Source organism: Diabrotica virgifera, chromosome 8 (genome assembly GCF_917563875.1).
Source record: "Diabrotica virgifera virgifera chromosome 8, PGI_DIABVI_V3a".
Lineage (NCBI taxonomy): Eukaryota > Metazoa > Arthropoda > Insecta > Coleoptera > Chrysomelidae > Diabrotica > Diabrotica virgifera.
The window spans coordinates 59,142,544-59,154,478 of NC_065450.1; the positions used below are offsets into that span (position 1 = coordinate 59,142,544).

General features: G+C 31.5%; 1 protein-coding gene across 4 annotated transcripts in view; it reads right to left on the bottom strand.

Moving 5' to 3' along the window:
• LOC114336371 (diphosphomevalonate decarboxylase) overlaps window positions 1-11,935 on the bottom strand; it is a 51,413-nt gene that overhangs the window by 17,110 nt on the left and 22,368 nt on the right. The window contains exons 1-5 of one of the 4 annotated variants that reach the window (XM_050657424.1): window positions 11,734-11,865; window positions 5,850-5,919; window positions 5,663-5,733; window positions 2,945-3,059; window positions 1,072-1,289 (exon numbers count right to left, since the gene is read on the bottom strand). In XM_050657424.1, the coding sequence (XP_050513381.1) occupies window positions 1,072-1,289; window positions 2,945-3,059; window positions 5,663-5,733; window positions 5,850-5,919; window positions 11,734-11,739 (480 nt within the window). In that variant the 5' untranslated portion in view covers window positions 11,740-11,865. Of the gene's footprint in view, window positions 1-1,071; window positions 1,290-2,944; window positions 3,060-5,662; window positions 5,734-5,849; window positions 5,920-9,570; window positions 9,626-11,583; window positions 11,866-11,935 lie in introns of those variants that run through there. The other 3 variants (XM_028286725.2, XM_028286726.2, XM_050657423.1) reach the window with 3 other exon arrangements.

An 11,935-nucleotide genomic window follows, 5' to 3' on the forward strand; every position in this document is an offset into this window, starting at 1 on the left:
AACCATTCTCTGAGATTTCTCAGCCAGGACATTTTTCTTCTCCCTATGTCTTAACAAAAACACTCAAATATTAGTCAGAAATAGCAACTATCAAAATATTTATAAAACTGAGTGTCATAACGAATGCCAAACCTAACGAATTAATGGCTAGGACATCAAATACTATAATGATATGACATCACGACCAATGAGGGCGAGTTTTGGGCTGCCTGCTATAATTTGAATTTTCTCTCGATTTTAATCGTCTTTAGGGGCCAAACGGAACACAAAAACAACTTTGAACATGTTTTAAATTATGCTCTGTTGTGATTTATAGAACTTTTTTCGAATTTAAAATTTTATGCAAGTTCCCTATTATCGTAAACTCTACCTTTTTCCTAAATGAGATATGCATAAGGCCATGGCTCTCACCAGACGGCCCATCAACCAATCAGATTGATCATTATGTTAATAGACAGAAGAGCAGCACTATCACTTCTTATTATAAATAAAATTTAGATGGCAGATAAACAGATAGGAGAAAAACAAACATCTACCGACCGAAAAATTAAATCTGAACAACCTGAAAATCCAGAAATAGCAAAGCCACTCCTAGAAGAATTAAATACATAGATAACTTCTACGGCAGAGAAAGGACACAATAGAAGAAGACTGGAAGAAGGTTAAAAGGTTAATATGGCAACCGGCTAAAAGAGTGTTAGGAATTAAAAAAACATCTAAGAAAAGAGATTTGGTTTAACGAAGAATATAAGAATGCAATAGACAAAAGAAATAAACTATTCGTGCAGTACACCCAAAAAAGAACACGAGAAAGGACCGAAAAATTCGAAAAAGCTGGAAGAAAAGCGGACAAAACATACAGAAGAAAGAAGAGATGATACGAAAATGGTCAAACACTAAAAATTGACGAAGATTTCAATCAGTATCATACTAAAGAAGCATATGAATATCTGAAACAACTCAGAGAGAGATATAAACCACGCACCAATCGTTGTAGAAATAGAGGACAAATTCGACAAAAAGAACGATTTTTCTCTAATGTTATACTGAATGAATGAATAAATAGCATACCCATCCACCATATAAACTTCTACAAGCGCTTCCAGATCCTACTCTTGCCACCCCCGTTATATCTCCTTCTATATTGTATAAAGCAGCCAATGCAGCAACTAGACCAGCATATCCTGCTGCCGAAGAAGCCAGACCTGCTGCAGTAGGAAAGTTGTTTATCGAACAAATTGAAATGTTCCAGTTTAGTATTGGCGACTCAAGATTGGTTCTTCGTTTTACTAAAAATAAATTAAATTAGTATCGAGACGTTTTACTGTATTTTTATAGCAACGTTTAGTGTTAGTGTTGGAAGAAATAAATTAATGTTAAATTGAGATATAAATACTAAATTAAGAGATATAATAAATTAAGATTACATTGGTGTCAGAAGTGGGGTATTTAAATAAATTCTGTGAAAAAGGCAACGAGGCTTTAGTGACTTAAAAGTGACAGATTTACAACGGAAATTGGAAAATAAAGAATTAAATTCTGTTGATAAAAACTCTGAATTCATACAAGGGCTGAAAGACGCCCTGGAAGAAGAGAGATTTGATCCCGATACGTATATATTTTAGAACATGTATGCTGCTGTTATTTCGTCGATTGCAATGTCTGATGTCTTCTGATATTTCTAAAATTTCTGCTGATATTTCCGTTTCTAAGGACATTGTCTCTTTAGAAAATAAAGTTTCTAACGACATTTCTTCTCTGGAAAGCAAAGTTTCTACTAACATCTCTTTGGAAATCCCTAAGGTCACTTCTGAGATTTTTCTCTTGACCATAAAAGAGGTTGAAAATATTTTCTTTTATGAAGAGAAACTAAAAGACATTAAAAAGAAGATGGACGCATAGAAAAATAATACCTACTAGTAGACTGCTCGCTACCATCTAAAACTAAGAGGCGATTGCGATAGAGAAAACTGAGGCTATTAGGTGGGAAGTCTCTTTCTGATAATGGAAAAGTGACGTAATCGATAAACCCAACGTCATTGGATGAACCCCGTCGATTAGAAAGAGACTTGTCACCTAATAGCCTCAGTTTTCTCTGTCGCAATCGTCACTTAGTTTTAGTTGGCAGCGCGCAGTCTAATAGGTATTATATGTCTATGGATGGACGAAGAAAGGGACAGCAGACAGACGAATTTAGGTTCTGTTCATATTAAAGTCCCTATTTTAGACGGAAAATCATGGAATAACTACATGAAACAGTTCGAATTAGCTGCAAGAGTGAATGGATGTTACGAAAAAGAAAAGACTGTAAACATGACTATTGCTCTTCGAGGAGATGACTTGGATGTGCTTCAAACTATAGCCGTGATTTCGAACAACTTAACTCATTCGCTGCCTATCGAAGAGAATGGAACTCGGTTAGGAGACATTCTCTTAAACGGCACCTGACTGAAGTACCCATCGGCAGCGAATTGGTTAAGAAGACACTAAACACTCTGCCGAAACAGCTGTAGCCACATTAATTTGTAGTTTGTAGTCAATTTTGTGGAAGTAATGAAAACAAATGTTTGCAGTGTTTTATTGTTACATAAAATGAACTTATATCAAGTGACGGTTAAATCCATGAACTATAACAATTGTCTTAAACCCAAGGCCGGCTCCAGGGGTGGGCGAACTATGAAACTGCCCAGGGCAACAAATTTTTAGGATTCGGCAAAATTTAGAGGACAGCCAATTGAGGAGGGAGTGGTTTTTTCTCAGGGCGGCAAAATCCTTCGGACCGGGCCTGCTTACGTCTGTAAATAGTATGTATCGGTTTTATGTAAATTCGATGTTCAAAGGTCAAATGATTTATTATTCTGCAGGCACAAAGATTTTAAATTACAAAGAAATACAAAATATATTCTGATATGTATCAAGAAAAACATACGTTTAACATACTTACTTTCCTTTAAACAATTTTGTAGTCTTGGATTGTCAAGGGATTGCTGTTTGCCATTCAACCAAAAAACATCTTCTTTCAGTAACGGACTAGCTAGGATAGTAGTTTTAGCGCACATCTAAGAATTTAATCATGGTATATTTAATAAATAATGTCTTGTACGTTATAATCTGCGGTAACAGTTGATCCGGATATCGATAAGATTGTTATAAACAAAGAACTTGAGGATTTACATAACAGCGATTTTTCGCAAAACAAAACATTTTATTTGTATTTTTTGGGTGATTTTCAGCCAAAAATGTTCTTACAAGTTTTTTCGTAGGATGCATAGTTGGCGAGATAAACGCGGTTGAACTTACAAAAAATCGAAAAAGTGCAATTTATGAACCTGAATAACTTTTGATTAAAAAATAAAATAGCAATTGTGCTTACTGCATCTGAAAGTTCAAGTCAAATTCTATCGGTTTTGATTATTTGCATTGCTAAAAATAAATTTTTTTATTGTTAAAACAAAGCTATAAACACATAGTGTTTCCAGTGCCCAATGCATGCGTTTTAATGTACGTAATCTACGTAGAAATTGTCTGTATGCGCGCCTACTCGTTCGATTTCAAATGAGAAATGCATTGAAAACATCATTCAAGCACTATAATAGCTTTCTTTAACGATAAAAAAATTAATTTTCAACAATGAAAATAATCAAAACCGATAGAATTTGACTTGAACTTTCAAATGCGGTAAGCAGAATTGCTATTTTATTTTTCAATCAAAAGTTATTCGGGTTCAAAAATTGCAATGTCTCGATTTTTTGAAAGTTCAACCGCGTTTATGTCGAAAAGTATGCATCCTACGAAAAAACTTGTAAAAATATTTTTTGCTTAGAATGACCAAAAAATACAAAAAAATGTTTTGTTTTGCGAAAAATCGCTGTTATGTGATTCCTCAAGTTCTTTGTTTATAACAATTTTATCGACATCCGGATCAACTGTTACCCAAAAAATTCGTGTTCTACGGGTCAAAATACATAAAAAGAACTTGGGTAAGTCCATCTGAATTAAGGAGGCCATTGTACCCCCACTGGCGATAGGACTAACATAATAGAAGAATATCGAAGATGGGATCTGGAAGTCAATATAGGGAAGACAAAAAAATGTGTACCTATAGTAGACGACAAAAACAATATTGGAAGATTAAAGAAAAAATAGAATGTTGCTCAGAAGTTTTTAGGCCTACAGATAACTAAAGATGGAACACTCGACAAGGTCATAAAAAAAGAGATTGCCTGCATCTATATGCTTAATAGTATTCTTTGGGACCACAATATTTCAAAATAAAATAAAAAAGGATCTATAACTCAATTATTAAGAATATAATAACATATAGAAGTGATGTAAGGCAGGTCAAAGACAATTACAGCTACAGAAATGGATTTCTGGAGAATATCAGGAGAAGAAACACGGAAATAACCTTATAGACAAGGCGAAAACGACGGGTTCGAAGGGAAAAATATTCCCATAAGATTTTTTTGCATAATCACATTCGTGAGACATCCCAGAATAAGGTTCGAGAAGTCGCCCACGTGAAAAGTGGGCCAATTTTTTTTTAACATTTTTTTTTTAATCAAATTGCGAGAATCAATATTTTTGACCCGAACATTTTTTCTTTAATTTTTTGGACCATTCTGGACAAAAAAATATCTTTTATAATTTTTCTCTAAAGTTGATAGTTTTCGACTTATAAGCAATTTAAAATTGAAAAAAACGAAAAATGGCAATTTTCAAGGCTTAATAACTCGGTTAAAAGTTATTATTATGAAAGTCAATATATGACTAAATTAAAGTTTAAAGCCCCCCCTACAAGATCCTGAAGAAATTTTTGTCATTATTTTATTACTAAGCTGTTATTATTAAGTAATAATAATAAGTGCCATGTACGTGTGCGGCGGCAGTAAATGCTGAGTGCGAGAGAGAAGCCATTCCAGCAGTCCAATTGTGCATCTTACTCGCACTCACATTTACAGCAGCATCATTACGATCTAACCGATCATTGTTATTAGTTAAAAATAACAGCTTAGTAGTAAATTAATGACACAGATTTCTTCAGGATCATGTAGCGGCGACTTTAAACTTTGATTTAGTCAGTTACTGACTTTCATAATAATAATTTTTAACTGAGTTATTAAGTCTTAAAAATGGCCATTTTCGCGTTTTTCAAATTTTAAATTGTTTATAACTCGAAAAAGATCAACTTTAGAGAAAAAATTATAAGAGACGTTTTTTGTCCAGAATGTTACAAAAAACCTAAAAAAAATTAGTCCTGTCCAAAAATATTGATTTTTGCAATTTGATTAAAAAAAATTGTTAAAAAAAAATTGGCCCACTTTTCACGTGGGCGACTTCTTGAACCTTATTCTGGGATGTCTCACCAATGTGATTATGCAAAAATATCTCATGGGAATATTTTTCCCAACGAACCCGCCGTTTCCGCCTTGTCTATTATTCCTGTTGTGTACTTCATACCCTATAACCTACCACCACTTATAAGGTGAACGAGAGAATTAGAGAGATACTTGATGTAAAACGTTCATTATTAGATGATATGATCATAAACCAGGGAAGACTACCAAAACAGATTTTGGAATGGCCATCAAGAGGAAGAAGAAGGAGAGGAAGACCTAGCTGTGGAGAAGGAGAAGGCATAGATAGACAAAATCATACTTACAAAATCCGTACTGAGGGTGGCACTTAATGAATCATTGATTGGTAGAATTAACTCTTCATCCCTCTTTCCCCCTAAAATGAATAACAATTAATTGCTACAAATACTCCATTCATTAAAATCATTAATACTCTGTACTATCAAAATGTAAAGTTACAGTATAGAAAAATTTAATTACAATTAAACTTACAGTATTTAATGACTGCTATGTTCACAGGTGCCTCAACAGTTACTATCTTCATTTTGTATTGAATATCGATCTAAAAATTTAAAAACTTCATCAGGCAAATACAGAGTGTTAGTAAATAAGTATGAAAATTTTTAAGGGCTAATTCTACATGAAAAATTAATACCAGTTTGCTCGATAAACATATGTCCGCAAATGCTTAGTTTCGGAGATACAGGGTGTTGAAATTTTTATTTCAAACTGCCAATTTATTTATTGCTCTAAGAGCAGTTGAGCTATGAAAATGAAATTTGGTGAGTTTTAGGAAGTAGTTATTATGAATTTTTTGACATACAATTTAGAATTTTGTATTCATCATTGGCGCGCCTACGGGCAATGGTGTGAATTATTTTAAAGAAAAAAATAGTACGCCACTGAGCTATTTCGAATTAAAAATTATTTTTATATTCCACGTCTAATTTATGATAAAAAACCTTTGTTGCCTTTTTTTCATATGATGCACCGTTTTTATGCAGAAAAATAAAACATCTTGGCGCGTATTTTTCATTTCTTAATACATCATCAAGAACTATCCAATATAATAATACTAAACTACAACAATAACAGAAAATATTACTAATAAGATTTCAACTAGGTGCAAAGCTGCAAGAAATGTTTAAAATGATCTCCTTTGCAGATAACAGAAGAATTTTATATTCATCATTGGCGCGCGTACGGGTAATGGTCTGAATTTTTTGAAGAAAAAAATAGTACGCCACTGAGATATGTCAAACTAAAAATCATTTTTGAATTTCTCGTTCAATTGACGACAAAAAATCTTTCTTTCCTTTTTTTCATACGAGGCGCCGTTTTTATACAAAAAAATAAAACATCTTAATTACCAAGTATTTGAGGTAGTTTCCATATGCATAGAAACTTAGTTCAAATACTTTGTAAACGTTAAGATGTTTAATTTTTTTTGCATAAAAACGGCGCCGCATATGAAAAAAAGGCGAGAAAGATTTTTTGTCGTCAATTGAACGAGGAATTCAAAAATGATTTTTAGTTTGACATATCTCAGTGGCGTACTATTTTTTTCTTCAAAAAATTCAGACCATTACCCGTACGCGCGCCAATGATGAATATAAAATTCTTCTGTTACCTGTAAAGGAGATCATTTTAAACATTTCATGCAGCTTTGCACCTAGTTGAAATGGTATTAGTAATATTTTCTTGTTATTGTTCTAGTTTAGTATTATTATATTGGATAGTTCTTGATGATGTATTAAGAAATGAAAAATATGCGCCAAGATGTTTTATTTTTTTGCATAAAAACGGTGCATCATATGAAAAAAAAGGCATGAAAGGTTTTTTATCATAAATTAGACGTGGAATTTAAAAATAATTTCTAATTCGAAATATCTCAGTGGCGTACTATTTATTTCTTTAAAATAATTCAGACCATTGCCCGTAGGCGCGCCAATGATAAATACAAAATTCTTAATTGTATGTCATAAAATTCGTAATAACTATCTCCTAAAACTCACCAAATTTAATTTTCATAGCTCAACTGGTCTTAGAGCAATAAATAAATTGGCAGTTTGAAATAAAAATTTCAACACCCCGTATCTCCGAAACTAAGCATTTGCGGACATATGTTTATAGAGCAAACTGGCATTAATTTTTCATGTAGAATTTGCCCTTAAAATTTTTCATACTTATTTACTAACACCCGTATAGACACGAATAAAAATAAAGCTATTATAACTAAAATCAATTATGGAATCAAATGTAACAAAACCATGTTCTTCTTCAGGTGCCCTCTTCTACCGAAGGTTGGCGATGACATCTGCAAACTTTTGCCTGTTCTGGACTTTTCTTATTAGTAACCAGAAGTCTAAGCCAGTCCATTATTTTGTGTTTCTTAGCCAAATCAAATGTAGCCTACCAGGGTCTCGTCTAGCGTTCTTCCATTTTCAGTTGTAGAATGATAAGAAGTTCATCGAATCTTCACCAGACGGCGAAATACCTACATCTCAAAGCTTACCAGTCTTCGTATTCATTTTCAACATTACATGTTATGTATAGGTACCTATAGCCGGATGCTACATTCACCTGTTCGTCAGTAATAGTACATAGTATATAATAAAAACCAGTAAAACTAAATTACATGACAAAACTAATTTAAATGGCAAAAGTCCAAATTACATATAAACTATTTAAATTTTTTTTGTTTTTAATTTAATTATAACTATTTTCTCCATTCTGGGGTGTAATATTAATTAAAACACAGAAGTAGAAGACGCAAAAATTCAATATCTTGTTATAGAAAATGTCTAATATATTGCAATTTCTTCTTAAGGGGTCCAAATTACATGGCCTTCCCCTATTATTGACGAGGAGTATGCTATGAAGACGGATAGATATGTTTCACACACAAAAAGAAGTGGAAAATAACGTCTTTTGTTTTTATATAGGTACTCAGTTTGCGTTGTTGTGAAATCTCTGATTTACTATTTTTATTATTACTTTTAACTAAAACTAAATATACAGTGTGTCCACGGATGGGGTGCCCAAGAGGAAAAACTTTTTTATTTTCAATTTTAACGAAAAATGTTATTCTTGATAAAAAGTTTTGCTTGTTGTAAAACCCCATAAAATTTAAGTTTTTCAAAACCTGCTTATTTTGAAGCCAATTTTATATAAATCCCTATAAATTTTTGCACTAAGTTCGAAATCGTAACAATAATTTAGTGTTGCTAACTGGCAACTCCGATAAATAATTTGCGAATTGTCTTTCTTTTTCGATAACACTTTACAAGATAAATTCTTTGTTGGATGCTTAACATTGTCTTGTCGATAAAGAATGAGAATTCGCAAATTATTTATCGGAATTGACAATTACTAAGCTACATTGTAGCTTACAACATTTTATATGGATTTACATAAAAATTGGCTACAAAATTGAGCAGGTTTTGAAAAACTTGAATTTAATTTCGTTTTATGGGGAACAAGCCTTTTAGAACAAGCAAAACTTTTGATCAAGAATGACATTTTTCGCTAAAATTGAAAATAAAAAAGTTTTTCCTCTTGGGCACACCATCCGTGGACACACTGTATAAATTTAAACACATAACTGTATTTGGATTAAAACTATTTAATCCTCTGTAGCTCAGTGGTTAGAGAGCCTACCTTTGGATTCGAGGGTCTTGAGTTCGAATCTCATCAGGGGTAGGAAATTTTTCATTTATTAAAAATTAATGTCGAAGTGGAAATAGTTACTATCCTTATGGGATTAGGACTCACCGGAGGGATTGCAGATGTTCGGATACAATTATCGTCTCTTTGTAGAGACAATGAATCCATCTTTTCAAAGTAACAAGACATTTACTCAACACACTCACTACACTAGGTATCTGATTGCAAAATCAACTGTACCAGGATAATGGCTATTGGTTGTCGAGGCATTAAGTAAGCTAAATAAAAAAACTTTAATCATGTGTAATCCAGGTATGTAATAAAAAATTAACTTTTATTCCATTTAAAAATCCACTCCATTTAAAAATCCAAAATCAGCACTTTTTATACAAACTGAGTGTAGGTACTCAGGTACTTTGTAAACATTTTAATCTAAGTAGTTAATTAACATTTTTGTTCTTTTAAATACGTAAAATACATTTGCGAATAAAGACCACATTAAAATTAATTGTGTAAGGTTATAAATTCTATAATGCAAGAAACTTACCGTGCAAAATCCTTATTTTCGTAACTAGCTGATTACAGATTTTTTTAACTGCCTATTTGTTGATATTTGTAAGGTTTCTCAAAAGCGGATTGACAACATCATAACATAATTCTATTAATGTTAATGTGTTAATCACCTATTAAATAGGCAGTAAAGCAGTTAATAAATGAAGTAAACAAGATCATTATAATCTTTTAGGGAACTTATCTTTTTTTGTATAGGCATATTAAACTATTACACACTTATTTTATAAAAAGAACTTTTTATAATAAAACCTTTTCATTATTTATAGGCCCAATAAAAATTATAAACTATTTTGTTGTTTCAATTTTGTCATAAAAGAATTTTGTAATTGACTTTTTTTTAGAGGCATATTTTCTCTAGCCGATTTAAACTCATATAAATCAAAGAAAACATTTAAAATGGTATATATAATAATTAAGTATATATGTTAATTAACTTATATAATATGAATTTTAAGTATATTAACTTTTAATTATTTATTAAAAAAATTAAAAAAGATACTCAACAGCCGGGTTTCGAACTCAGGACCTCTCGCTCTACAGTATAATGCATTACCACTGAGCCACAATCAATTTGTAATTATCGGTGTGTTGACATACTTTAAAATGGAATCTAATTGTCATGGTATTAGCCAAATGTTTAAAATAGTTTGAAATTAAAAAAATATCGATTTATCCATATAATAGCAGTTAAATATTGCATTGTTAGCTAGTTCTGAGCTATTCTGAAAATTTCAGGTGCCTAGGTAGCCTAGAACTATGTTCAAAATGAATTACAAAATTTGCGGATATAGTGACAAAGACGAAGCCAAGTATATAAAAATGTTTTAAAATATCAGCAGTTTATTGTATGTGAACAATACTGTAATAATTAGGTCTATGACAATAACATAAAGATGGGCAAAAAATTGGCTCACAACTCATAATAGCTTTAGAAAAATGTATTTATCATAAAATGTTGCATAAGCCATTGTCAATACACCTTATAAATAATTCAATATACTAGCGAGATTTTTTTTGACACTGACGTTAGTAATTTCTTTTTTGAAAAATTCAGTTGTCAGAAGTGACTGGAAATTACTACAAAACCAACGCACCTGCTCATATCCAATATTATTAATAGTAAACAGACATAAAAATAACATAAACCTTACGCCAATCAATATTTATTTATTTAAACCATTATAATGTATTGATAGCAAAATGAGAAAATTATTTATTTGTACAAAATAAAAATATTTTGTAGAAATAAACTTCACAAAATTTTATGAGATTAGTAGACACTCCCACTATTTCTAATAATTCTTCTTTTTTAATGAAAGATTAAGTTGATTTGAGTTGATTTTAGCAGTTATTAGTGTGAGGTAGGAATTTTTGTGTTGTACGTTTCCTATTCCGAATGTCTCAAAAAAAATCTCGCGAGAGCGAATGTAGTATATTAATCAACTCATTACGATTTATCATTTTATGCATTTTAAGATCATATCTTTTTGAGCCAATTAATAGTCTCTGAAATGTGTTTATGATCTGCCATCTAATGACTCGTAGGCATGCAATATAAATATGGTTAATTGTTTAAGGACCTTTGCTACAGAATATGCAGGTGAAGTCTCCCTGAAATAGTCCCACTGTATACAGGAGGCCCATGTCCTGGAATCTAGAAGGAAGGTTAATATGACTTGACAGGCTCCTGCTTGTTTTCTGCAGTACTTCAGCCCTATCAGCACATGTCTTTACGCAAAATAATCAGGAAGCGAATTTAATTTCTTTTCAGATCTTTCAGGTCAGGTCACAAAATGGATTGCACTATGGGGCCCAATGGGCACTTTGAAATTTACAAATATAATTCTTTAATTTCCTCTCAATTACTTTTATTATAATGATCATACAGATCAGATAAGAGTTTCTAAACTGTTTTCATTTAGTTTATTTAAAATATTGTATGTTTAGGAGTAAACAAGATCTTATTTATTTATAAAGTAGGACTAACCTTGGTTTTAAACTGAAGAAGAGGTTTTTCTGATGTAACATACACTATTTAACTACAGGTATGTATAGTTCCAGCAACGATTCTCGCTACACAACTATTTATTTTGAATGAATGCAATTCAATTTAAATATTTTTTATATTTTTGTTTACTTTCATCTTTCAAGAACTGGTTCAGGTTAGTAGTTCACTTGACACGTCATCATCATATGGTAAGTAGTTCAAACTACTTGGAGTAGTTCATCTTAACAATTTATTTTTCTGAATTTTTCTATCGATTAATAATTAATATTTTGTACATATAAAAACAATACACTTTTAAATATGTAAGCAATTTAACTAAAATATTTAGACA